Consider the following 27,111-nt stretch of genomic DNA (forward strand, 5'->3'; position numbering starts at 1 on the left):
GTGTAGAGTCCCTGTAACCACTGGGAAGAAAATAAATAATAAAAGGCTTGCAAGCCAAAAAATGGCAATCAGAAAGACTTCTGTAATTTTCTGATATAGAATAAACCCTCAAAGCTAATTAGTTCTATATAATTATGTTTTTAAATTGAAATCGAAATTGTTTTAAAAACAATTTAAAAAATAGTTTTTAAATTGAAATATTTAAATTGAATAGAAATTTATATACAATAAAATGTACACATCTAAAGTGTTCAGTTTGGTAAATTTTGACAGTTGTAGAAACAAAAGGAACCACTACCGAAAACACCTCCAATATTTTCTTCATTCCAGAAAGTTTGTGTTCCCAACAAAGTAACCACTTTGTAAGTTCTATCATTACAGATTAATTTGTAGCAAATAGACATATAAATGTAACCTATAAATGTAGATTTTATAATCACTATCACATGTATTTTTTATATGTGGTTTCTTTTGTTCATCATAATGCTTTTATGATCTTGCCTGTTTTATGTATATCACAAAATCTATTGCTCAGTGGCATTCCTTAAATAATAATAGTAATAATTTATGGTTTGTTTATCCATTCTCCTATAGATGGATGATTTGGGTTGTTTTCAATTTCAGGTGATTATGAGTAAGGCTGCTATGAATATTCATATACAAATCTTGGTATATAATTAATATAATTAATCTTTCATTTCTCTTAGACTAAATACCTGGGAGTATAATTACTGAGGCATATTTTCTAATTTGTGTTGGCCTTTTTACTGAATTGTGTTTTTAAAAGTGTATTTTGAATAGAAGAACCATGTCAGGTATGGAAGGATTTTCTTCCATTTGTAAGTTGCTTTTCCGTTTTCTTAATGAGGTCTTTCAAAGAGCAGACATTCTTAATTTGAAGTCCATTTATGATTTTTTTCTTTATAGTTGTGGGTTCCTAGGACATCTTTGCCTATGCAAAAACAAGAATATTGTCTCTTATGTTTCCTTCCAGAGTTTTATTATTCTAGCTTTTACTGGTAGGTCTGTGATCTAAAGTGAGTTAGCTTTTGTGTATGATGTAAGGTTAAGATCAAGGTTCATTTGTTGTACAGATGAATATCCAACTGTCCCAGCACCATTTGCTGGAACAATTATCCTTACCAAATTAAATTACCTTGGCATCTTAGTCAAAACCTATTGAACATATAAGTCAGTCTATTTCTGGACTGTATATTCTGTTCCATTGATCTGTATGTCTGTCCTTAAGCTAATATTTCATTGTCTTCATTTTTATCACATAATAAATCTTAAAGTCAGGTAGGGCAAGTCTTCCAACTTCTTTCATCTTTTATAAAGGTTTTTTTGTTCTTCTTTTGCATTTCTATATACACTTAGATTCAACTTGTTAATTTGATTTGGATGGGATTACAGTTGAATTCATAGGTCAGTTTGGGAAGAATTGATATTTTAGCCATATTTAGTCAACTAATTCATGAACATGGTACATTTGTTCATTTATTTTCATCCTCTTTGGTTTCTCTTAGCATTGCTTTGCAGTTTTCAGAGTAGAGGTCTTATACTTTATTTGTTAGATTTATCTGATATTTTTGATACTACTAAATGAAATTAGTTTAAAGTTCATTTCATTTTCCAACTGTACATGAATATGAGATATATAATTGATATTTACATATTGATCTTATATCCTGTGATTTGGCTAAATTTATATGTCAGTTCTATTTTTCTTGTAAATTCAGTGGGATTATCTATATACATAATCATGAGGTCTGCAAAAACTAAACCTCACTTTTTCTTTTACAATTGTTACAGCTTTTTTGCTTCTTGATTTATTGAACTGGTAAAGAATTCAGAACACTATTGAATAAAAATGGTAAGAGAGTTTATTCTGCCTTATAGGGGGAAAGTTGTGATGTTTCACCATTAAGTATGATGTTAAGTATAGCTTTTTATAGCTGTCCTTTATCACATTGAAGAGATTCCCTTCTATTCTTCTTAGTTTGTGGGTGATTTTATCATAAACAGGGTCTTGAATTTTGTCAAGTGCTTTTTTCTCCATTTATTGAACAGATTATGTATTTTTCTCCTGTATTCTGTGGGTATCATGACTATCAAGTGATTTTCAAATATTAAACCAACTTTCTAGTTCTAGGATAACTCTCCTCAGTCATGATGCACCGTCCTTTTTTTGCACAGAGCTGTATTCTATTTGTTAATATTTTGCTTAGGACTTTTGTAGCTAAGTTTATGGGCAATACACTGATATATATTTTTTTCTTATTATGTGTTTGTTAGATTTTGATATCAATGTAAAGCTAGCTTCCTAGGTAGGAAATTTTCTCTTCTGTTTTCTGAAAGAATTTGTGTTAATTCTATATTATTTCTTTTTCAAATATTTGACAGAATTTATCATCGAAACCATGAGCCTAGAGCTTTATCCTATAGGAAAGGTATTTTGTTATGAATTCAATGTATTTAATAGCTTGAGAGCTATTTAGATTTTCTATTTATTCATGTGTCAGCTTTGATAAATTATGTTTTTCTGTAAATTAGTTCATTTAATTTAGGTTGCCATATATAGGCATAAAATTGCACTAATGTGTTCTTATTGTTCTTTTAATGTCTGTAGGATCTTTAGTGATATCCCCCTTTTCATTCCTGATATTGATAGTTGATGTTTTCTCTCTTTTTATCTTGATTACTTCTCTAAGGGATTAATTGATTTTATAAATCTTTTCAAAGGTTGATTGATCTTAAATGTACTTTTGTTTTGGTTAAACTTTCAGACATTTATTTGTTTCTCCATATCACCAGTCGTGGATTATTATGAGTGATCTGCCATGGTTATGCGTGACTATGTCATACATTACCTTAGGAAAGCACTGCATTATTGAGTGGGACTATGGCATCCTATGGAGAACGTTAATGTTCAATCACAGTATCAAGAGATCCTGGTTTCACAGCCTTGAAATGACCTATTAAATGTACTTTCTAATCAACAAGTGTATATATCAGGCATACAAATATTCACTAATATTGCCTTATGATAATATAGTACTTCCAATAGTGTTTTTGCATACTTTCAAATATTTGATTCAACTACTCTTTAGGCAAAAGAAGGGTGTAATAATCGAAGAGTTCTTGAGCTTCCCTCTAACTTTATAATTCTTTAACATTTGTGCATCCCTAGAGGACGTAGGTAGCAGTGACGACAGTCAATATATTTTTAGGTTGGAAAGATACTTACATAATGATAAAGATAAAATTTTGGGGAAAAAACTCACACATGGTTTTATAGTCTGACACATCAACCATTTGATTTCCCCAGGTTTTCATTAGTTTACACATGAATATTTATATTTTGGTATCTATAGTCTTAATACAGATGTAATTACCCATTTTCCTTCCACTCCCCCACTCTGCTTAATATCAAACATTTTGAAAGTTATTTACTCTACATTTAGAAGGAACTCTCACAAGATTGCTTTCCTGATACTCACTGAAAATTGCAAACAGAGAATGCGTAAGTCTCGTTGACTCAATTCTAGACTTGTAGATAATAAGATAATAATAAATGTCTAAAGTTACAGATAATAACTAAAAATAAGGGAAAACACTACAGCTCAGAGAATTTATAACCTTGAGTCTTCAAGGAAAGAGTTAATTGTGGTCAGTATCCAAGAAAACGAGTACATTTTCCCCTGTACATAGAAATATGCATTACAACGCCAGACAGAAAAAAATTAATGATGGTTATATTTTAAAGATATTGTCACTTAAGGGCATAAACTATATTCAGTGACACATGATACATTTGCTTTTAGAGATAACTTCACTCCAGAATGATGCCAGATACGTAAAATGTTAAGATGTGATTCTGATGACATACAGTGTTTTATACTGTTTGTAGCCACTACATATTAATAATCGCATCTTCCTAACACCGTTGTGGACAACATATTGCTACCTTATGGGTACCTACTTTCTTATGAATTATGTGAATTTTAAGAAGAAAGAAAAGGAGTTTATATTTATACAACTTACGCTGCACTTCATTTTGCTTCCATATTTGCAATTCTTCTCATTTCCATTTTTAAATTTTTATTATTATTATTATTATTTGAGACAGAGTCTCGCTCTGTCCCCCAGGCTGGAGTGCAGTGGCACAATCTCAGCCCACTGCAACCTCTGCCTCCCCATTTCAGGTGATTTTCCCCGCCTCAGCCTCCTGAGTAGCTAGGACTACATGCGCGCGCCACCACGCCAGGCTAATTTTTTTTTTTTTTTTTTTTTTTGTATTTTTAGTAGAGGCGGGGTTTCACCATATTGGCCAGGCTGGTCTTGAACTCCTGACGTTGTGATCCACCCACCTCGGCCTCCCAAAGTGCTGGGATTACAGGCATGAGCCACTGCGCCTGGCCACTCTATTTTATTTTAACACATAGATATGGAACATCTACTGTGCCTAGTTCTGGGAATTCAAAGATGAATACGACTTTTTGTCTTATGTAGCTCTCAGTGTAGATAGGGAAAATGGACTAAATTGCCACCACTACCATACAATGAAAGTGTTAAGCCGAAGAGTCATAACACAGGAGGTTTAACTCAGCTTGGTGATATGAGGGAAATCTTTAAAGAAGAGGTATATTAGTTATCTATTCCTGTACAGCAAACTACCCCTTTCCCTCCCGCCAAAAAAAAAAAAAAAAAAACCCTCTCAGTGGCTAAAAGTAACAAACATTTGTTATCTCAAAGTTTCTGTGGGTTATGAATGTGAGAGTGGCATAGTCAGGTGGTTCTGGATCATAGTGTCTCTGAGGTTGCTATTAAGTTGGCCAGGGCTTAAGTCATCTGAAGACTTCACTGGAGCTGGAGCATTGGATACTAAGACAGCTCACTTGCATAACTGTTGGCTAAAGAACTCTCTTCCTCTCTGGCTGTTGGCAGAAGACACAGCCAGATGGGCACAGCCTTGCCACACAGAGCTCTTCATAGAGATGCTCAAGTACCTTCACATGGAAGCTGACTTCCCCCAGAAAGAAATATCGAAGAGTGAGTACAAGGAGGATGTGGCAATGCTTGTTACAATTACTTCTATTATATTCTGTTTGTTAGAAGTGAACCACTAAATGAAGCCCACACTTTTTGAATTGAGGTGTACTAAAGTATTTGTGGACATATTTTAAAACCACCAAAGTAGGTACAGCTAAGTCAATTGGGTTCACGCATTTCAGGCAGAGAGAATAGTATATGTAAAGGCTTAGAGACACGAGGAGGATTGCAAATGGGAATTTCAGAGAGCTTTGCATGACCAGATGTAGAGTGGAGTTTGAAAAGTGGCAGTAGATCAAATAGAGGAGGCAGGAGTTGAAACAGATTTTTTTTTTAAATTAAAGAATGATTCTAGTGGCTCTTTAGGAAAAAGGCTGAATGTAAACAAAACTGGAGATGAGGACAGCAGTTTGGTGACTAAAAAAAGAAGTATTGATGAGGAGTGTTGGAGGCCTTGTCTTTGGCAATACTGTGAACAGAAAAAATTATTTGGCATTTAGAAGTAGAATCAGCAGAAGGACAAAGGAGGCATCTGAGATAGTTTCTGGATTGATAGATGTCAAGTACATATACATTGGTTGGGAACACAGGAATTGGAGCAGATGGACATGGGGTAGTGGGAAGATTCTGAGTTTTATTGTAAACATCTTCAGTTTGAGGTGCATGTGAGACAACTCAACAAATATACCAGGATTCAATTACATATATAAATACAAACGTGAGACTATTGCTAGAGAGAAACAGAGGGTTAAAGATTTCATCTTTTAACTGAAGGAAATGTGGACATTTTTACACTAAGAGAGAGAGAGGTTGAAAGTACAGTAAGAGGAGCTTGATGAACTGTGGTCACTGAGAAGGTTGAAGGGAATGAAATTCAGAGCATGAGTAAAGGGATTGGCCTCATATAAAAGGAACAACAACACTTGTTCCCCTAAGGTAAGTAGGAAAGAAGTAAAGATTGAAGACGCTGCAAAAACCTGTGTACAGGGAAAATCAGGAGGAAGCTGAGGGCAGTCTACTGTACGATTATTATCTTCAGGTTGAAATAGAAAATGAGTTTATTTTCCTAAGGAGTAGAAGTTAGGGAAGGCTGGACTGGATTTGAAGCCTTGAAGAGAGCAATAAAGATGTGTTGGGTATAGAATTCTCAGCTAACAATTATTTTTTCTTCTAGTACTCAGATATATCATCCCACTGCCTTCTGGCCTTTATGTTTTCTGATAAGACATTGACACTAATATTTTGAAGGGTCCCTTGTATGTGATGAGTTGCTTCTCTCTTGCTGTTTTCAGGATTCTCTCTCTGTTTTTGGATTTGAACAGTTTGATTATGATGTGTCTAGTTTTAATTTCTTTGAGTTTATCCCCAAAGTTTATTGTACTTCTTGGATGTATAAATGAATGTTTTTCATCAAATTTGGGAAGCTTCTGGCCATTATTTATTCATTCTTTCTTCTGTTTTCTGTGTCTCCTTACAGTCTGTGACTTCCATCATGTGTATGTTGGTATGGTTGAGTGTATCCCCCAGGCCTCTGAAGCTCTGCTTATCTTTCTTCATTTCTTTTTCGGTTTTTCATACTTGACTAATGGACTTATCTTCAAGTTCATTGATTCTTGTCAGTGCAAATCTGTTGTTGAGCCCTCTGGTGTATTTTTAATTTCAGGTACTGTGCTTTTCAACTCCAGAAATTGTGGTTCTTTTTTTATAATTTGCCTCTTTATTGATATTCACTATTTGGTGAAGCATCATTTTTATATATATATATATATTTTGAGATGGAGTTCTGCTCTTGTTGCCCAGGCTGGAGTGCAATGGTGTGATCTCGGCTCACTGCAACCTCCACCTCCCGGGTTCAGGTGAATCTCCTGCCTCAGCCTCCCAAGTAGCTGGGATAATAAGAACACTGGCAAAAAATTATGCAAATCAAATTTTCGTAGCTCTGGAAATTAACTAAAGGCTGGCCAAAATCCAGGGAGTGTTTATTTGATAAAAATGTCCAAATGTTGCTAAGAACAGCAACTAGTGATGTTTTAATTTGCTCCTGCCCCATCACCCTCTCTCTAATTCTATGGCATAGAAAACCAATGGCCCCTCAATCATAGTGAAAATCAGCCACCCACAAGCGGCTGGAGTGGGCAGAACAGAGTTGGACAACCACCATGCCCAGCTACTTTTGTATTTTTAGTAGATACGGGGTTTCACCATGTTGATCAGGCTGGTCTCGAACTCCTGACCTCAGGTGATCCACCTGCCTCAGCCTCCCAAAGTGCTGGGAGTACAGGCATGAGACACTGTGCCCGGCCTCATACTTTTATTTAGTTCATTACACACGGTTTTATTTAGTTCTTTGAACAGATTTAAAATACCTAACTTAAAGTCTTTGTCTAATAAGCCCAACATCTCGGCCTCCTGAGGAATAATTTGTATTGACTGCTTTTTCCCCCTTTATGCATGGGACATACTTTCTTGTCTTTTTGCATGTCTCACAATTTTTGTGAAACATTGAACATTTTAAATAATGTAATTTGGTAACTCTGTATTTGCCTGTATTTCAGATTTTGTTGTTGTGTTTATTGCCATTGTTGTTTGCTTTCTTAGTAATTTTTCTAAACTAGTTTAGTAGAGACTGTGTTGCCTGTCATGTGTGGCTACTGAAGTCTCAGTTTCATTAGCTTCATGGTCAGCTAATGGTAGGACAGAGACTTCTTTAAATGCCTAGGACCGATAAGTCTCCCAGTCTTTACCAAAGGGGAGGCAATGTAATGTGAGCATGTTGGCACATGCCTTCAACACTCAACCAGGCAATTTGTAATTTCGCATCAGCTTTCTCTTACTGCATGTGCAGAGCCTTAAGGTCTTTCAGAGGTGTTAGCTTTCTCAGGTTTTTCCTGAATACATGCACAGCCCTGGGCATGAGCATGGCCTTCTAGAGTCCCAGGAATATGTTGGTGCTTCTCACATCCCACTATGGATATTTCACTCCCCAGCTTTTCCTTTCAAACTTTTTGGTCAGTTGCTGTTTGCCTCAACTGTTACTGCTGCCTCACAAAGCTGCAAGGCTAACAAATTGCCTCAGATGATTTTCAACAAATGTCCTTGGAGAAACGACTATTTGCACTGGGCAAGCTCTAAGTCAAGTGGAATAAAGACAAGTCTTACCAATGGAATTTTCCAGAAAAGGAACATAAAGACAGTTATCTGGGAACTGGGATTTGGAGGAACTCCAGCTCTGTTTTGCTCACTACAAGGGCTTGTGGGTAGCTGATTTTCACTATGATTGAGGGGCCTTTGGTTTTCAATATGCTATGGAATTAGAGAGAGGGTGATGGGGCAGGAGCAAATTAAAACATCACTAGTTTGCTGTTCTTACCAACATTTGGACATTTTTATCAAATAAACACTCCCTGGCTTTTGCCAGCCTTTAGTTAATTTCCAGAGCTATGAAAAATTTCATTTGCATAATTTTTTGCCAGTGTTCTCATTAATTCTGTGGAGAAGAGGATTTTTGGAGGTTCTTTCTCTACCATTTCTGCTGATGTCACTCAGCAATAAAGATTAAAAATTGCTGTTTTGTGGGATGGAACAGAGAGCAGACTGCAAACAGATAAAAACATTGTGGAGAAACATTGATGGTCCCGTTGAGGTTAGAGACTGTGAGTTAGTGGTGCCAGTCTGTTCTGTGCATGTGTTTTCTGGGAACTCAGCAGAGCAGGTATAGATGTTGAGAGTGAAGGTGGCGAAATTGGACAGTAATTGGGGTTAAGAGAGCAAGTAGGGGAAAAGTTAATAAGGGCAAGAAAGTATGGAAAGTTATATAGGGAATGGAAGAATGAAGGAATCTAATGAGTTCGAAGAGTGAGTGTATAAGAAAATGAAAAAACAGGGAGGAAACAATGGTGATCACACAATCTCTGTATTTTAAGAATTTAGAGATAGAGCCACTAACAGGTGTTTGACAAGGTTCGATTTTACTGAAGTTATGTGAGCAGTGAGCAATGAGAATAGAGTGGCATATTCTACAATAGAAGCGGAGATTATGCTTATTGTTTACTATGTGCCAGGATATAACAGCGTGCTTCGTAGTAGGGAAGCAGGTGATCTCTGTGGAAAAGACATAAGAAGAAAGATTAATTTTCCAATAGGAGGAATCAGTAAAGGGAGAAACATCTTCAGAGTTAGATGTTGAAAGGATCAGGAATCAGTAAAGGGAGAAAATGTCTTCAGAGTTAGATGTTGAGAGGATCAAAATTTCAACAAGTAGAGATTAGTGTCAGAAAGGCCATCGCTACTAGAAAGAAAGTACGTATGATGTGATTAAGTGTAGAAAGAGTTGAGAAAGGGTAGATGGTCCACTTAGGATAAAATATAGGGTACAGATGGGGAGAGAGAACAGACATAGATGAAGGTAGAAGGATTAGGACAAAATATGGAATATCTTGCAAACTCAGCTAAGAAATGTGGATAAATTTGTATAAGGAGTACCAGCCCCAGGAAGTTTTAAAGCAAGAGCTTGATGTGTGATCACAGTTTACAATAGCAATATAACTATGGCAACAGTGGGAAGGGACAGATTGGAGGGGGCAGTGCTTGGAGATAGACCAGTTGGGAGGCTTTAGAAAAATTGTTTTTTTTGAACAAGGATGGTGGGAATAAAAATTAAAAGATAGATGTTGAGAGATTTTATAGCATAAAGCAAAATCAGTCTGATTATCACTAAGAGGAGATTAAAAACATTAATTTATAATAGTCTATACTGCTGTTGCTGACATTTAAAAAAAGTCAAGGTTTATAAATTTTATAAAGTTTAATAAAATTGAATCAAGCCTTATGTAATTAATCAGAATTATAATTTATCTTCTCTTAGGAGAATGCTTATATATTCCAGATAAAACATGAACTCTGTATTTGAGTTGTAGTATCTTTGGATTACTGTTGTCAATAATATTTTAAAGCATTTGAAAATGGAAATTATTTATTTTTTTTTTTTTTATTATACTTTAGGTTTTAGGGTACATGTGCACAATGTGCAGGTTTGTTACATATGTATCCATGTGCCATGTTGATTTCCTGCACCCATTAGCTCGTCATTTAGCATTAGGTATATCTCCTAATGCTGTCTGAGTGAGAACATGCGGTGTTTGGTTTATTCTTATTTACTACAAGGTTTAATCAAGATTTGAATTGCTTTATCCAAAATAATACCAGAAGGTTGAAAGGATGGCTGATTAATACCAATAATTTTATCAAGTATTATCATTAGACCTAAAAGATTCTAGATATGTATAAAATTTTAGCTTTTTCTTATAGCTTCTTGTAACTTATGATTTTAATGTATAGTTAGATCTTGACTGCCCTCTAGTGGCACATATTTTCTTAGCTGTATTGTTTGGAGAGCAGAGTGGATGGTTACTTTAGGCCTTTTTTTTTTTTTTTTTTTTTTTTTTTTTGAGATGGAGTCTCGCTCTGTCGCCCAGGCTGGAGTGCAGTGGTGCAATCTCGGCTCACTGCAAGCTCCGCCTCCCGGGTTCACGCCATTCTCCTGCCTCAGCCTCTCCGAGCAGCTGGGACTACAGGCGCCCGCCACCACGCCCGGCTAATTTTTTGTATTTTTAGTAGAGATGGGGTTTCACCGTGGTCTCGATCTCCTGAGCTCGTTTTAGGCCCTAGTTAGGTGGTTGGTGGTGTGTCGTGCCTGGGAGGTGCGGGGAGCACAGTCTTTTCTCAGTCCTTGGCGTTAATGTTGAGGTGGTTAGTTAATAATGTAATTCCCGAATTGTTTCTGCTTTGAATACCAACAGGCTTGATAATGTATAACAGGAATATGTCTCCCAACTATTCATTTTTAAATGTCCATTATTATTATATTCATTATCACAGTATAAAATCACTTATATAACACACTTACATGAGTTGTAATTGCCTATCAAACACATAAATAGATCATGTTTAAAATCGAGCAAAGCAGAAGGATGTTTGGGGGGGAGTTCTGTGCCTTTGACAGGATGCTACCCATTAGCTATTCGTCTGGGCTCCTGTATCCAGAGCCCGGAAGAGTCTTTGTTTCTAGATACAGTTTGGCAGGTATATATGGAGCACGTACTTTGTGGCTCAGGTGCTTGATGCTACAAGGTATGCAAAGTAAATTTGTTACAGATTGCCTGGATCTTTTTAAAAAACTCCTACAAACCCAGATTTCACTTTGTATTAGTATTTTAGCAAGAAGTATAATGTTGAACTGTTGCTTCTTTAAAAAGTGGTTGCAAACAACCCTAAACTAACTTAATAAATATATACTATACGGCCGGGCACAGTGGCTCACACCTGTAATCCCAGCACTTTGAGAGGCTGAGGCTGGTGGATCACCTGAAGCCAGGAGTTCGAGACCAGCCTGACCAAGGTGGTGAAACCCTGTCTTTACTGAAAATACAAACAAATTAGCTGGGCATGGATGGTGGCACATGCCTGTAACCCCAGCTACTCAGGAAGCTGAGGCAGGGGAATTGCTTGAACCCGGGAGGCAGAAGTTGCAATGAGCCGAGATCGTGCCATCGCACTCCAGCCTGGGCAACAAGAGCAAAACTCCATCTCAAAAAAAAAACCAAAAACAAACAAATAGGAAAATCCACAGAGATTAAAAAAGAAAAAGAGGAGTACTTTTTTTTTTTTTTTTTTTTTTTGTGAAGTCCCTTGCATGAATCTGTGAACCACATGTTTGTTTCAAGTTCAGGTTGAGTATCATCAATGAGCATAAGAATAGCAGAGCATTAGGGCCAGGAAGAAGAATATTAGGACTCAGAAGTTCTGCGTTGTTTCTACTGCAGTATGTTCTCCATATAGTACCCCCTATTTTCATTCCCTATAGTAATAAAGGGGATTACTGGTATGTTTTAATTCCAAGAGAATTTTGTAGGGGGGCTTTTGGGGAAATTATTATATTTTTATACCAAATTTGCCTTCTAAAATATTTGATTTGAGCTAGTATTAAAATTAGTTTGCATTACTTGAGTGCACTATACATATCTGTGAGGTCTTGATATATTAGAAACCAAACAGAGAAAAGAGAACCTGGTATTTTTCAGTAGTTTAGTTTTCCAAAAAAACTATAGTATAATTTTTATAATGTATAATAACTATAGTATATACTAATTCTATATTTAGAAAATTAGGAGTTACATCTATTAATGCATACTAGAATGTAATGTAATATTTTATTCACAAATATCAGCATAATTAAAAATAAAGATAACTATCTGATAATTTTTTCTTCCCTGAAAATAATCTCCAAATTTTTGTGTAATTTATAGTTCATATTTAATATCTCTTAGGTTCATTTAGGGAAGGTTACAGGCATGTTTTAAGGAAACAATTTATCAGTAATCTGTTTTTTGAGGAAATACTGAGTAAAAATTTGACTTTCCTGTTTATTTAGTACTGCAGCACCGAGAACTAGTTTCTTCTTCTTTTTTTTTTTTTTAACACAAAGTCTTGCTCTGTTGCCCAGGCTAGAGTGTAGTGGCACGATACCGGCTCACTGCATCCTCTGCCTCCCGGGCTCAAGCGATTCTCCTGCTCAGCCTCCCAAGTAGCTGGGATTACAGGCATATGCCACCATGCCCTGCTGATTTTTGTATTTTTTGTAGAGACAGGGTTTCACCATGTTGGCCAGACTGGTCTCGAACTCCTGACCTCAAGTGATTTGCCTGCCTCAGCCTCCCACAGTGTTGGGATAACAGGTGTGAGCCAGAACTAGTTTCTTAATAGCACAAACTACCTTTAAATATCATAAAATCTGATATTTAAATATCATAAAATCTGATAGAATTTTTTTCTCTCAAAACATTTACAATCCTATTTTTCAAAATATATTTACTTACCAAGTAATAAGCATGAGAATTTACCCTTAACCATAGAGATGTTTCTCTGATTCAGAGACTTAAGCTAGTTTCTGAAGCATTAGCCAGCAGATTCAGTTAGTTCTACATTCAATAATCACTACCACCATTATCAAAAAGCAGTTATTGATCGTTTCATTAATTAAGCCTGTGTGATAGGGAGCCATCTCATGCTACAGCCATGTTGTCTCCACTGCTTTACTTCATCTAATTTTAAATAGTTACATATGACCTAGCTCTATGTTTATTAACAACCTTTAGTGCTTCTATAGATTATTTTTATATTTCTAATTTGATCATACCAAGTCACTGATTGAATGTTATTAAATTTTTATTATGCATAAAGTCTTTCCCAAATCTTAAGGAGAAACAAATAGGAACTCCTCTCTTCTCTTCTCTTTTCTTCTTTCTTTCTGTCTGTCTGTCTGTCTGTCTGTTTTGTTTTGTTTTGAGATAGGATCTCACTCTATCACCCAGGCTGGAGTGCAGTAGCATGACCATAGCTCACTGCAGCCTCGACCTTCTAGGCTCAAGTGACCCTTCCATATCAGCCTCTTGAGGAGCTTGGACTTACAGGCATGCACTACCACGTCTGGCTGAATTTTTAAACTGTTTGTAGAGACAGGGTCCCACTATGTTGCCCAGGCGCGATCCTCCCACCTTGGCCTTCCAAAGTGTTGGGACTACAGCTGTGAGCCACCACACCTGGCTGAAAACTAGCATTTAACCAGTATCTAGTAACTCTGTGCCAGCTATTGGAGGCAAAGTAGGAAGAAGAGGGGCTGTAACATGAAGCAGCTCCCAAATTCCACCATTTTTAATTGTGCGATGTTGGTCAAGTCTGAAATTTCCTCCTCTGCATCTAACTTGGATGTTAGCTGAGGTGATCACCTTCTTCGAGATGGCAATTCAATGAACACTCATTCCCCTCCCCTGTGATTTCAGAAGGACTTACCTTCTCATCCTCATTCTGGCTCTGGGTTCCTCATTCTGAGGCTTCCCCCTCTCTCTCAATCCCCCCTCTCTCTCAATCTCACCCGTATCTCATTTCCTATGGATACTTTTCCCCCTTTTGCATCACACTGGTCCTAATGTTGGATGCTGACCTTTTCATTTTTATTCCCCCGATCTTTTAAATACAGCATTTGTATGTATAGCCGATCACAGTGAAGATGTATGCGAGAATGGAAAAATTTTGCATCACATTTGAGTTCCTTAGCCATCACCATCCTGTAGGGAAATTTTTACTATTGATACTATTGTTACTTTTCTCCACTGTTTACAACTTTCCCTTATTTCTGTTTCTCTTCTCTTCCTTGCTTCATCTTCCCTCTTCTCTCTCACCCATAAATGTCTACTCATTTCTTATGCAGAACAGTTCGGATCTTTTTTCTTATTGTCTTCTTTCCATCTCATCCTCCACAACCAAAGCACCAAGGCACTTGGGTTTTGTTCTACAGAAAAGTCGTTCCCTCCTGAAAATTAGGCTGGTGGAGGGAACGCCACCAACCCTGGCAGCAAGAGGCTCATTCCCCAGTCTCTTCAGCGCAAGCCCTGACGCTTTCCACTTCACCCAGCTGTTCTGACGGTGGCTGATCCTAGATCAGAAAGCACTTGGTAAAATGGGAAAGAAGATAAGAAGGTATCATTATCATCATCGCTGCACGTTGAATAACTAAAGTCATGATTTATCTTTCCTTCTTTTATTGATGATATCTTTCCTTCTCTTTCACTTCCCCATCCAATGACCACCAGAAATCTCTGTCCATTTCCCAGCAGCCAGAGCCGAAGTGTGCAGTGGCACTGGGGAAAGGTTCCGAATCTTCCGTGCTGAGAAGACCTATGCAGTGAAGGCCGGACGGTGGTATTTTGAATTTGAGACGGTCACTGCTGGAGACATGAGGGTTGGTTGGAGTCGGCCTGGTTGCCAACCGGATCAGGAGCTTGGCTCGGATGAACGTGCCTTTGCCTTTGATGGCTTCAAGGTGAGTGGACTTTGTCCTGTACCAGTCATCTGTACGTGCTGGAGGCTCATCACCTCTGCTCTTCCTCTTGGTAGCATCACAATACCAGCACAAACGTGGAAAAATATTTCATAGGAGAGCTTTTGTCCTCGTAGTCTCAAAACCCTTCCCTACAATCCATGAATACAGTGAAATTCACCAAGTAAGACATTGCTTTTCCATGGTTATCAAAAAGGTAAATCATCTTTGTCTATCAAAATGTTAAAGATACATATATAGAGGAAAAATGCATATACATTGACACAGCAATTCCACATCAGGAGTTTATCTTTAGGCTATAATTAGTGGTATGTTTGTATAAACATTTAATAGCTACAATGCTTAAAGCAGTGTTGTTTATAATCACAAATGGTTTTCATTTTCAACATTATTGGTAATTTCTATTAAGTTGGATGGAAGCTGGTCAGGTGTTTATTTTGATATTTATATATTTATAAATGTTTAAAGATTGTTTTACACATGCAAAATATTTTGATCAGTAATATGGGCCAGGCGCCTGTAATCCCAGCACTTTGAGAGGCTGAGGCGGAGGGATCACTTGAGGCTAGGAGTGCAAGACCAGCCTGGGCAACAAAGTAAGATCTTGTCTCTACAAAAAAAAAAAATTTAAAATTAGCCGAGCATGGTGGTGTACACTTGTGGTCCCAGCTACCTAGGAGGCTTAGGTGAGAGGATTGCTTGAGCTCAGGTGGTCGAGGCTGCAGTGGGCCGTGATCACACCACTGCACTCCAGCCTGGGCAACAGAGTGAGACCTTGTCTCAAAACAAACAAAAAATAATAACAACAACAATGTATATATGCTTATAGCCACAATAGGATAATAATAGTCACTTTTGATTGGTAAAATCATAGATTTTTTTAAAGTCTTCTTTTTATTTTTTTTATTTTTTAAGTGAATTTATTTTCCTTTTCACATAAGGGGGAAAAAGCTACGTTTTAACCAAGAAAAATAAAATTAGAATAAATAAGCAATCATGGAGAGATTTAACGTTTGGATGTTTCTTGGTGTGAAATGTCCTGTGTAGGAAAGCATTTCTGGGCTTGAAATTAGGGCAGTTGACCCACTTAGTTCTGAAACATCACATTTCCTGAATCCAGTTTTTTTTTTAATTTCAAATAGAAAATTTTAATACTTTTTTGGGTGGGGTCAGAATTAGCAAACTTTAAACTTCAAAAAATAAAATAACAGATAAAAGGCAGCTTTAGGTTTATACCTCCTGAAGATCAGATGTAATGAACCAGGGTAGGAAGTATCCTGAGGAAGTGAAAATAACCTTTACTCCCAATCAAATGATAGGCAAGAAAGGATACTCCCAATTTGGGAACAGGCATGGGATGGGTGGAGTAGGAAGGAGAACACCACAGCCAGGTAAGTGGGTTGGGCACTTTATTGCCTTTTGATACCTGACGTAAACTTTTTTAAAAAGACAAGGTGTTATATTGAGAAGAATTATGTCACTGCTTTGCATTGGCACCTCTGTCCAGTAACATACCAATTCACAATGAAGGTGAGGCTTAAGAAAAAGTCAAAAGATTCATCTGACAAGATAATTCACATAACTCAGGTGTACCTATAAATCCGTGGAATATACTTGTAGATCCAAAAGTCACATTTATCAAAACTATGTTTCAAATGTACTTACAATGTGAGATTTCACTTTATGTATATATAAAAAAGGTTGGCGTCTATATTCGATTTTTGGCTTGTTACTTCAGCAGATATCCTAAGGATATTTTTAGGTTTGATTTGAAGCTTTTTTACTTTTAGCATGTAACTGAAATGCTTCTAGATTTCCATTTTGTTAAAGTATCTGTGCCATTGGTTCTAAGGAATGAAATTTTATGTTGAAATAGATGAAAATTACACTATCATTTTCAATGACAGATGCCCAGCTTGATTCCCTAGCTCATAATTATTTGTATTTGTGGGAGTAGAGAAAAACAAACCATATTCTGGGAAACATTCATTGTCGCAGAAAAATAATACATTCTAAAGGCATGTAAGTTTTCTTTCAGTAGAAAGTATGTGAGGTTACATCTTTAAAATAATAAGCTCTCAAAATCATGAAATAGCTTTTGGATTTTTTTCAAGATTCAATAATATACCATGTTAATATTAGGTAGGGATTTAGAATTTCCAGACAGCTCCATTTTGCTTAGGACATTGCAGTAGACTGATATGCCAGCTGGAGTTTCTCCTACTGCTGTGTTAATAGAAGAGGCTGCTGTTAAGTCGTGAAAGAGTGGTGGGTGGGTGCTATTTTCCTGGCTTAGTCTGTGACAAGGGACTTTTCCGTCCTCTGTATAGGCCCAGCGGTGGCATCAGGGCAATGAACACTATGGGCGCTCTTGGCAAGCAGGCGATGTCGTGGGGTGTATGGTTGACATGAACGAACACACCATGATGTTCACACTGAATGGTGAAATCCTTCTTGATGATTCAGGTTCAGAACTGGCTTTCAAGGACTTTGATGTTGGCGATGGTAAGTCTACTATGTTTTGTGTTTTTTTTTTAAGTTTGCAGCACAATGAAGCTTTCATTCTGAGGCTTCCTAACCAGGCGTTTCTGTTTCAGGGTGAGTGAGCAGATGAGTTGCAGCTGTAAATCTTGAGGGCGCCTTGTGACTGACTTGATCAGATGCCCTTGAAATAACATTATTAGAAATGCTATCTATACGACTTAGCTAGGCTTTCTAGAAGGCTGAAATGCCTTTTATGAGTATGAATAAGAAAATAAATAGCAGATAAAAGAATAGGTTTCCATCATTGTTAAATTTTCATTTAGAACTTCCCTGTTTCATCAGCTGCCTAGAGCCTCTTTCTGTTTATTCATTTCATAAAAATGAAATGAGGACCCACAATGCATCAGGTACTTTGCTGGATGCTGAGGTGACAAAGATGAATGAAACACTGTCCTATCTTTGTATAGATTACAGATTACCTGCCAGGGGAGGTTGACACTTGTACAGTTTCTGTTTAGTGGCTAAGTTCTAAGACAGAGAAGTGCAGAAAGCTCTGTGGAGGCACCATGCAGGGAGCACGTGCTGCTGCCTGTGGGGCGCCGAGATAGCCTTTGAGGAGAGTTGTAAAGATGGAGGGCGGGCCAGGCGCGGTGGCTCAAGCCTGTAATCCCAGCACTTTGGGAGGCCGAGGTGGACGGATCACAATGTCAGGAGTTCGAGACCAGTCTGACCAACATAGTGAAACCCCGTGTCTACTAAAAAATACAAAAAATTAGCTGGGCATGGTGGCATGTGCCTGTAATCCCAGCTATTTGAGAGGCTGAGGCAGGAGAATTGCTCAAACCTGGGAGGCAGAGGTTGCAGTGAGCCAAGATCGCGCCATTGCACTCCAGCCTGGGCAACAGTACAAGACTGCGTCTCAAAAAAAAAAAAAAGGAAGGTGTTGGTGAAGCAAGGAAGACATTTACCCTTCAGACATGCACTCCCAATTTGGTGGCCTTGGCCACACGGGGCTGTTTAAGTTAGTTTGAATTTTTTTTTTTTTTTTTTTTTTTGGCAGAGTTTTGCTCTCGTCGCCCAGGCTGGAGTTCAGTGGCGCGATCTCAGCTCACTACAACCTCTGCCTCCTGGATTCAAGTGATTCTCCTGCCTCAGCTTCCCAAGTAGCTGGGATTGCAGGTGCTTACCACCATGCCCAGCTAATTTTTGTATTTTTAGTAGAGACGGGGTTTCACCTTGTTGGCCCGGCTGGTCTCAAATTGCTGACCTCAGGTGATCTACCCACCTCAGTCCTCCGAAGTGCTAAGATTACAGGCATGAGCCACCATGTCCAGCCTAAATTTTAAAAAGTTAAGGATTGAGTTTCTTAGTCACACTGGCCACCATTTAAAGGGCTCAATTCCCACAGGTGGTTAGGGATGCCCCTGCTGGACAATGCAGATAGCGAATATTTTTCTCATCACAGAAAGTTCTATTGGATAGTGTTACTCTGGAGCATATAAACAAGCCAATATCTGATAAAAATTATATAATTATCTTATTTCAGCCAGGTATGGTGATTCATGCCTGTAATCCCAGCACTTTGGGAGGCTAAGGCGGGAGGATAGCTGAGCCCAGGAGTTTGCAACCAGCCTGGGCAACATAGCAAGACTGTTTCTACGTAAATTAAAAAAAATTAGCCAGTTGTGATGTCATCTTCCTGTAGCTCCAGCTACTCAGGTGGCTGAGGTGGGAGGATCACTCGAGCCCACGGAGGTCGAGGCTGCAGTGAGCCGTGATTGTGCCACTGTACTCCAGCCTGGGTGACAGAGTGAGACCTTGTCTCAAAATAATAATAATAACCTTATTTCAAAGATGAGCAACACTTCTTTTCAAAATGGCTTTTGAATATATCCTGTTATATATTTGCATATGGATTTGCATATAAAAATGTCTATATATTTGCATATATATAGTCTTGGGTTTTGAGATATATACCTACCTCAACCAGTATTTCTTTTTCTTTTCTTTTCTTTTTTTTTTTTTAAGACAGAGTTTCACTCTTGTTGCCCAGGCTGGAGTGCAATGGCGCAATCTTGACTCACTGCAACCTCTGCCTCCCAGGTTCAAGCAATTCTCCTGCCTCAGCCTCCCAAGTAGCTGGGATTACAGGGGTGTGCCACCACGCCCGGCTAATTTTTGTATGTTTAGTAGAGACGGGTTTTATCATGTTGGTGAGGCTGGTCTCGAACTCCTGACCTCAGGTGATCCACCCGCCTCGGCCCCCCCAAAGTGCTGGGAATACAGGCGTGAGCCACTGCACCAGGCCTATTTCTAATAGTCTATATAAATTAGTCACTGATCTTCAAAATGTTAGCTAGTTCATTGCTTGTGTTAAGTTTTATGTTCATTCATTTAGCTAGCTTTTGAGCAGGTATGAACATCATTTCCCTAACACAGATTTGCAAAAATCATAGGAATTTTACATTTGTGTGACTCAATATCTATGTTTAAAATTTTTAATTTTTACTTTTTGGAGATACATAGTAAGTCTAATATGTGTGAGGTAAATGAGAAGTTTTGATACAGCCATGCAATGGGTAGTAGTTGCATCATGGAAAATGGGGTATCCATCCCCTCAAGCATTAATCCTTTGTGTTACAAACAATCCAATTATACTCCTAGTTATTTTAAAATGTATGATTGAATTATTATTGACTGTAGTCACCCTGTTGTGATATCAATTATTAGGTCTTATTCATTTTTTCTAACTATTTTTATACCCTTAATGTCTATTTTGAATACTTATCTCTGAGTGGTGAAATTAGTGCTCTAACCCTCCCCTACCTGTCTCCCTTTCTCTGGTATTATTTTTAGGGATGTCAAAATGTTAGTGGGAAGGTAGGAGGAAGGCTTTTAATTGGTGTTATCTATCTGTCTACACTGGCTGCTACTATGGATGTGACCTAGGTTTCAGTTTTTTAATTGGTTTTATTTAAAAATACTTGACTGCTATGCTTCCTTTCTTTGGATGTTAAAAAAAAATTAAATACGTGTGTGAGTTCTGTTTGTATGGTACGTGGTTGACATAATACACATAGATTTGCAGAATGCTCATCCATACCATCTAAGCACGTAACAAATGTTTGTGGTACCACGCAGTCACATAGACCAATGACCATTGCAATAATGAGATAGGCTCTGAAGTGTGTCACCGTGGCACATGGTTTTGAACAATTTTGACTTTTGACTTTGTACTTCATAGAATTTTTAAAATTTAAAAACTGACTTGAACTTTGTATTGGTATCTCTAGCATAGAGTTAACATGGGATTTTGATGAATCGTCTGAAATTTTGTGGTTGATGTTGCTGGGCTTTTATTAGAGGTTTTGGGAGGACCTGCTTTTGGTCTTCAAGGCAGGTTATAAGCTTTACATAGCAATGATCATTAAGTAGTAACTTTGTAGGGGTCAGTCCTGAATCTACATTTTCTGTCATAGAAAGGACTTCAGAGTTTATCCATGCCTATGATTTTTCAATGCTTTTTGGTACTGGAATATCTCTTCCCCATCCCTCCTCTCCCAAATTGACTTTATATAGCTTCCCAAAAAAAGCTCCTTAATTTACCTGTCACTACTGGGAGCTAGCCTTGAGATAGCTAGAGTTCAAAGGATCCAGTTTGAAAAACTATTTATTTAGGATTTTCTAGCACAGTAACATACTGTGGTTGCTAAAGTACTAAAATGGATTTATAAGTGGTCTATTTTAAATTTTTCTTACACCTAGCCTGTCTTTATGTCTGTATCATGTTCGACTTGCCATTTTTAACCATCTTCATAATCTCTTCTTATTGCTACAAAGAAAGCTCAGTCATTTATACACTGACTATTAAAGCATGTGGTAAGATCAATAAATGTAGAAATTATTATCCATGGAGATATACACACACACACACACGCATACATATGTATGTGTATATATGCACACACAAACACAGACACATGCTGTAGATCCCTGTCTTGTCAGCTTAGTAGACAACATGGCCAAGTATATTTTGACCTGTCTATCTATTGCATAGTTTATACAACTGAAATGATTTGCTGACCAGTATAAGTTGTTTCTACATACTGTCAAAAAGAAAATCACAAACATCTTTGAAAGACTGATATGACCATCCAGTTAAATCCAGGTGGAGCTATGGCCATCCTAGTTCTGGAAGAGGGTAGGGTTGTTCCATAAAGGTGCTGCTAGGGACAACCCTATCCTCTTCCAGAACTAGATGGCGGATCACAAGATCAGGAGATCAAGACCATCCTGGCTAACACGGTGAAACCCTGTCTCTACTAAAAATACAAAAAATTAACCCAGCGTGGTGGCAGGTACTTCTAGTCCCAGCTACTCGGGAGGCTGAGGCAGAATGGCTTGAACCTGGGAGGCAGAGGTTGCCGTGAGCCGAGATCGCGCTGCCACACTCCAGCCTAGCAACAGAGTGAGACTTCGTCAAAAAAAAAAAAAAAAAAAGATACTGTTAGGGCTTTTCTAAGGGGCTTCACACCTCTTCCTCAAATAGGGACTGCAGCATCCCTCAGGAAACTCATCTGTTAACTGGATAAGGAAAACCAAATGACAGAAACACTGGTCTCCGGTAGAAGGAGCAAGACTCTCATTCCCTCATCTCCTCCTCAAAACCACACTTACATGGTCAAGATCAAGAGCATTGTTGAGCTAGAGTGAAATTCCACTAGAATTTCAGGGTTTAAAAGCGGCATTGTCTATGTGGCAGATCCTCTGTTAGGATTCTCCCTTCTCTTTGGCTTTTTAAAAATCTCTTCAGAGTATCTTTGGGGAAGGCAAAAGGATTCCTTCAATCATCACTTTTAAAAGACCCCTCTGACTGTAATGTCAACAAAGGAATAGTGAGTGCGGGGCATGTGTGGAAGCAGTTTTTGATGAGCTTAAGTTTTTCCATGAATTGTTGTCTCTTCTCACCATTGGACTGATAACCATTCAAAATCAGGATCAGGGAAGCCCAGGGAAAGAGGTTGCAGTGTTCACTCTTAGGACAGAATCCTAAGATTGCTTCTAGGAATCTTTCTCCGTGGTGTACACACCATCTTATATAACCCTCTCCTCTTGAGTGTCAGCAGAACTTGTGAATATGATGGTATATCACTCATGATTAGGTCACTAAATCAGTTTACTTTGAGTTAATCAAGTAGATTAACCTGACCCAACCAGATGACCCCTTAGGGATTGGGCCCTTCCTGAAGTCAGAGAGATACAAAATATGAGATAAATTTTCCTGCTGGACTTGAAGAAGCAAACTGCTGTGGTATGGAGACAGCAACATGGTGGTAACCTGCAGGCTGTTTCTGAGAACTTAGAACAGCCCCAAGTTCATAGCTGGCAAACAAACAAACAAAAACTGAGAAAGCTCAGTTCTACAGCCCAAGGAACCAAATTCCATCAATAACCAGGGAGCTTGGAAGATGACTCCAACCCTCAGATGAGAATGTAGCCCATGTTACCATCTTGATTTTATCCTCGTGAAACCCTGAGCAGAGAACCCAGCACTACCATGCTGGACCTCTGACCTACAGAACTATGAGATAAGAAATGAGTATTGCTTTAAATGGCTAAGTGTGTAGTAGTTTGTTCCATAGCAATAGAAAACCGATATATTAATCAAGGGGCTTTCTTAGGTTCAACCGAACCTTCAGACTCGTAAGACTATCAAAGACCACCCATGACACTGGTCTGTTCAGAGACAGAACAGGAATCATGACTTGCCAGCAGGGCAGTCCCAAGGATTCCTCTTCCAACAGGAGTGTTTTTAGTGAGTTCATAGGTGGTTACCTAATCAGGAGCCATTTTTATTATAAGCCATGCTGCCTAATAACTTAGCCGACATTGCAGCTTTTACCCACAGAGGTATAGTAGCTAATCAAGCTATGATACTCCTCCATACCGATAACCTAGGAAGAGCTCTCCTGACACGTCTATGGTCTACTGCATTTTACCAAAACCAGAGATTATTCCACATCATGTTTTGGGACCAAGGCTTTTTATATTAAAGCCATGATTTTTATATGGAGCATCCCTTTATATACAAATTCCTCAAGAGCCTAGTGGAGGTGATCCTCATCACATTAGTTGGGGGACAATAACAGGTGTAATAGAGGCCCGAGATCGCTCTTCTTTTCCCCTACCCCCAGCGTACCTATATAAATTTCCATCCATCTTACCACATAATTATTTTCATTGCTTTACTAGCCAATGTATATTTGTCTGAGCTAACTGTCTCTGTAACAATAAGAAGGAATTGTGAAGATGGCAAAACATGCCATATCAAGCATGATGCAGACATAGAGACCGGCTAGTTATATGAGAAATTTAATTACAGAGCACTTATAAAACCTTTCAGTACTTTAGCAACCACAACTTATTCCTGTGCTAAAAGATTTTTCTAAATTGTTTTTCAAAGATGTAATATGACAAGAAAAAGAAATTGGAGATGATAAGAATTGGAGTAAAATGGACAAATTTATCATTATTCGAAGACAATGTAAGTATTTACAGAGAAAACCCTAAAGAATCTACACACATTACCAGGAACAGCTGGAGTGTTTCACAAGGTAGAATTTCTATTCTAGCAGCAGTTAAGAAAAGTAAATTAAAGATACCATTTACAGTAGCATCAGAGACCAGCAGTAGCTAGGTATCTCTCTAACAGAAGGTATATAATACCTTTACTGAGAAAATTATTAAAACTTATTGAGAGATGGTTGACTTTATTAAGAGACTTATTACCAAATAAATGAGAGGTGTGTTATGTTCATGGAGAAGACAAAAGCCTGAAGATATTAATTCTTCCAAAAGTGATCTATAGCTTCAATCTGTTGATCAGACTTTTCAAATAAAAATACCAACAAGTGTTTTTATGGAAGTTGACATGATGATTCTAAAATGTACATGGAAGTGTAAAGGGCTAAAATATCTTCTGTCTAAAAGCAGTGAGGGGATGCATGTCCTACCAGATGGCAGGATTTATTGTGAAGCTATAGTCATTAAAATAGAGTGGTATTGTTGTAGGGATAGACAAATTGACAAATGGCATAAAGTAGAGATGCCAGAGACATAGAACCAATATAGAAACAGATGCCATAGAATGTGATGGGGTAGTATGTCAGTATGTTGGAGAAAAGAGGCCTGTGACAAATGGGGATCTGTATGGAAAATATGAGATGGTCACTTCCTCACACCATGTATGATAATGAACTCCAAATGGTCTTAAATGTCAACAGCAAAACTTTGAAACCACTGGTGGAGTATATAGACAAATTTAAGAACATTCATTTAAAAAAAGCCTTAAAGGAAGCAGAAAAACAGTCAGGTATAAATGGGGAGAAGCTATTCACAATGTGTACAACTAAAAAATATTAGTGCTAAGAAAATATAATTTCTGAAATCAAGCAAAATGATAAAAGATATGAACAGGTATTTCATAGAAGCAGCAACTTAGAGGGACAATAAACGTTTGAAGAGATGTTCATTATTATTGATCAGGGAAATGCAAATTCATAATTAAATGCTATTTTACATCCATTCTGTTGGCAAACGTTTGTAAAGACCTGACAATACTCAGCATTGGAGAGCAGCGCACCATAGGACCTCTTTTACGTTGCTCTTAGGAGCGCAAATTGGTCTCTCCACTTTGGAAAACAGTGTGACAGGATCTCTGAAAATGGAATATTCACATGCCCATGACCCAGAAATTCTACTCCAGTTTTTTAGCTACACTAATGTGTCTCAACAGCAGGAGATATGTACAAGAATGGTTGTAGAAGCACTATTCACAATTGCCAAAGCCAGGATACAACCGAAAGCATACAGGATGGATGAATAAACTGGAAACTACAGTAACAAATGACAACATGGATATTTAAAGGAAAGAAGTCCCAAAAGATAACTATGGTAGGCCAAATAATGTCCTCCAAAGATGTTGACTGATGGCCTAACTCTTGGAAATCTATGAATATGTTACCTTACATAGCAAAAGAGATTTTGTTGATGTGATTAAGATAGTGATCTTGAAATGAGGAGATTAACCTGGATTTTCTGGGAAGCCAGTGTCATCACAAGGATCCTTATAAGAAGGAAGTAGTGTGTGTGTGTGTGTGTGTGTGTGTGTGTGTGTGTTTGAGAGAGAGAGAGAGAGAGATTGATATGAGAGTCAGGGAAAGCCAGAGACCTCTAGAAATGACAAGAAAGTCAGGAAGTGGGTTCACTGCAGAGCCTCCAGAAGGAACTCAGCCTTGTTGAGCAATAGGTTGGTAGATACTTATAGTATTTTTAAAAGAACCAACTAAATAAATAAAAACAGGTGATGATGAGAGTGTATCACGAACAAAAGGTTATCAGTAATCCACGGTCCACTTCTGTGCATCTTGAAATTCTTCTGTTTTTTTGAGACGGAGTCTTACTCTGTCGCCCAGGCTGGAGTACAGTGGCATGATCTCAGCTCACTGCAACCTCCACCTCCCGGGTTCAAGTGATTCTCCTCTCTCAACCTCCCAAGTAACTTGGATTACAGGCACATGTCGCCATGCCTGGCTAATTTTTGTATTTTTAATAGAGACAGAGTTTCACCATGTTAGCCAGGCTGGTGGCTGGTCTTGAGCTCCTGACCTAAGGTGATCTGCCCGCTGTGGCCTCCCAAAGTGCTGGGATTACAGGTGTGAGCCACCACACCTGTTCTGAAATTCCTAAAGAAGAAACAGGATCGTCTCTTTAGAGCTTTTGGGACTGATCTAGTAAGAAGAGGAGAAATTGATGATAAAGGTATGAGTCTGAGAGGAGATCATTTCTGAAGTTCCTGATAAGGTGAAAGGGGGTGTGATCTCAAGCACAAGTGGATGAAATGAGACAATGTTTTCATTTTAGCACAGAAAAAAAAATGGCTGAGGTACAGGTCATAGTAGTATCCTCTCTTTTATGAGCAGGGTGCCTTGTGTGTGTAGGGGAACTCCCCAAGCAAAATGAGCGGCTTCGAATGAACAGCCTCTCTGTATTTCTTTGTCTTCTCCAACTCCCTAGTGTTCGATTGCCTCATATCCTACATAGTCCTTCAGTGCCTCCCATTGCCGCCTTCTCTGGAAGCCTATTTCCAAAGGGAAGTCTCCCTCCCATTTTCTAACATAAGCCGACACAAGAGAATTTCTTTCAAAACATTTCTGAACCAGAATTGATGCAATGCCCCTTTTGGAGGTAGTATTTTTTTGGAGACTTATTTTGCAATGCCTCTTTTGGAGGTAATTTTGGAGACTTGTTAAAGTCTCTCACCCATTCTGCAGTTTTGATAAGGTGGTGGGAGTGGGGGCACGTACTCTCCCTCAGCGTCTCTTCCTGCCCGCATCTTTGGGATAAGTCTGTGACCTCTGGGAACGGAAGAGTCCTGCAGTGAATGGCTTAAGATGCTCCTGGCCACATGGAGAAATGGGCTTTTTCTTGATGACTTCTTGGGTTGGGTTTATTTCTCCCTGTTCTTTTGTACCATTAGAATAGTAACATCTTAAGGGCTGAGATATCAGCTTAGAGGGAAAAACAAAAAAACAACAAAAAAACACAACTAAGAAGGCCAACCAGTGCCTTTTATTCTAAGTCTCTGGAGAAACAGAAGCAAATCTTCTGGTTCATTTATG

The 27,111-nt window shown here is 38.2% G+C and overlaps 1 protein-coding gene across 6 annotated transcripts in view; it reads left to right on the top strand.

Moving 5' to 3' along the window:
- Positions 1-27,111, top strand: part of RYR2 (ryanodine receptor 2) — a 799,701-nt gene that overhangs the window by 504,419 nt on the left and 268,171 nt on the right. For all 6 annotated transcript variants that reach the window (XM_032137647.2, XM_032137648.2, XM_058430777.1 and 3 more), the window contains 2 exons: positions 14,721-14,929; positions 17,278-17,452. In XM_032137647.2, coding sequence (XP_031993538.1) covers positions 14,721-14,929; positions 17,278-17,452 — 384 coding nt within the window. The remainder of the gene's footprint in view (positions 1-14,720; positions 14,930-17,277; positions 17,453-27,111) is intronic.

The sequence above is a fragment of the Hylobates moloch genome, unplaced genomic scaffold (genome assembly GCF_009828535.3).
Source record: "Hylobates moloch isolate HMO894 unplaced genomic scaffold, HMol_V3 SCAFFOLD_18, whole genome shotgun sequence".
Lineage (NCBI taxonomy): Eukaryota > Metazoa > Chordata > Mammalia > Primates > Hylobatidae > Hylobates > Hylobates moloch.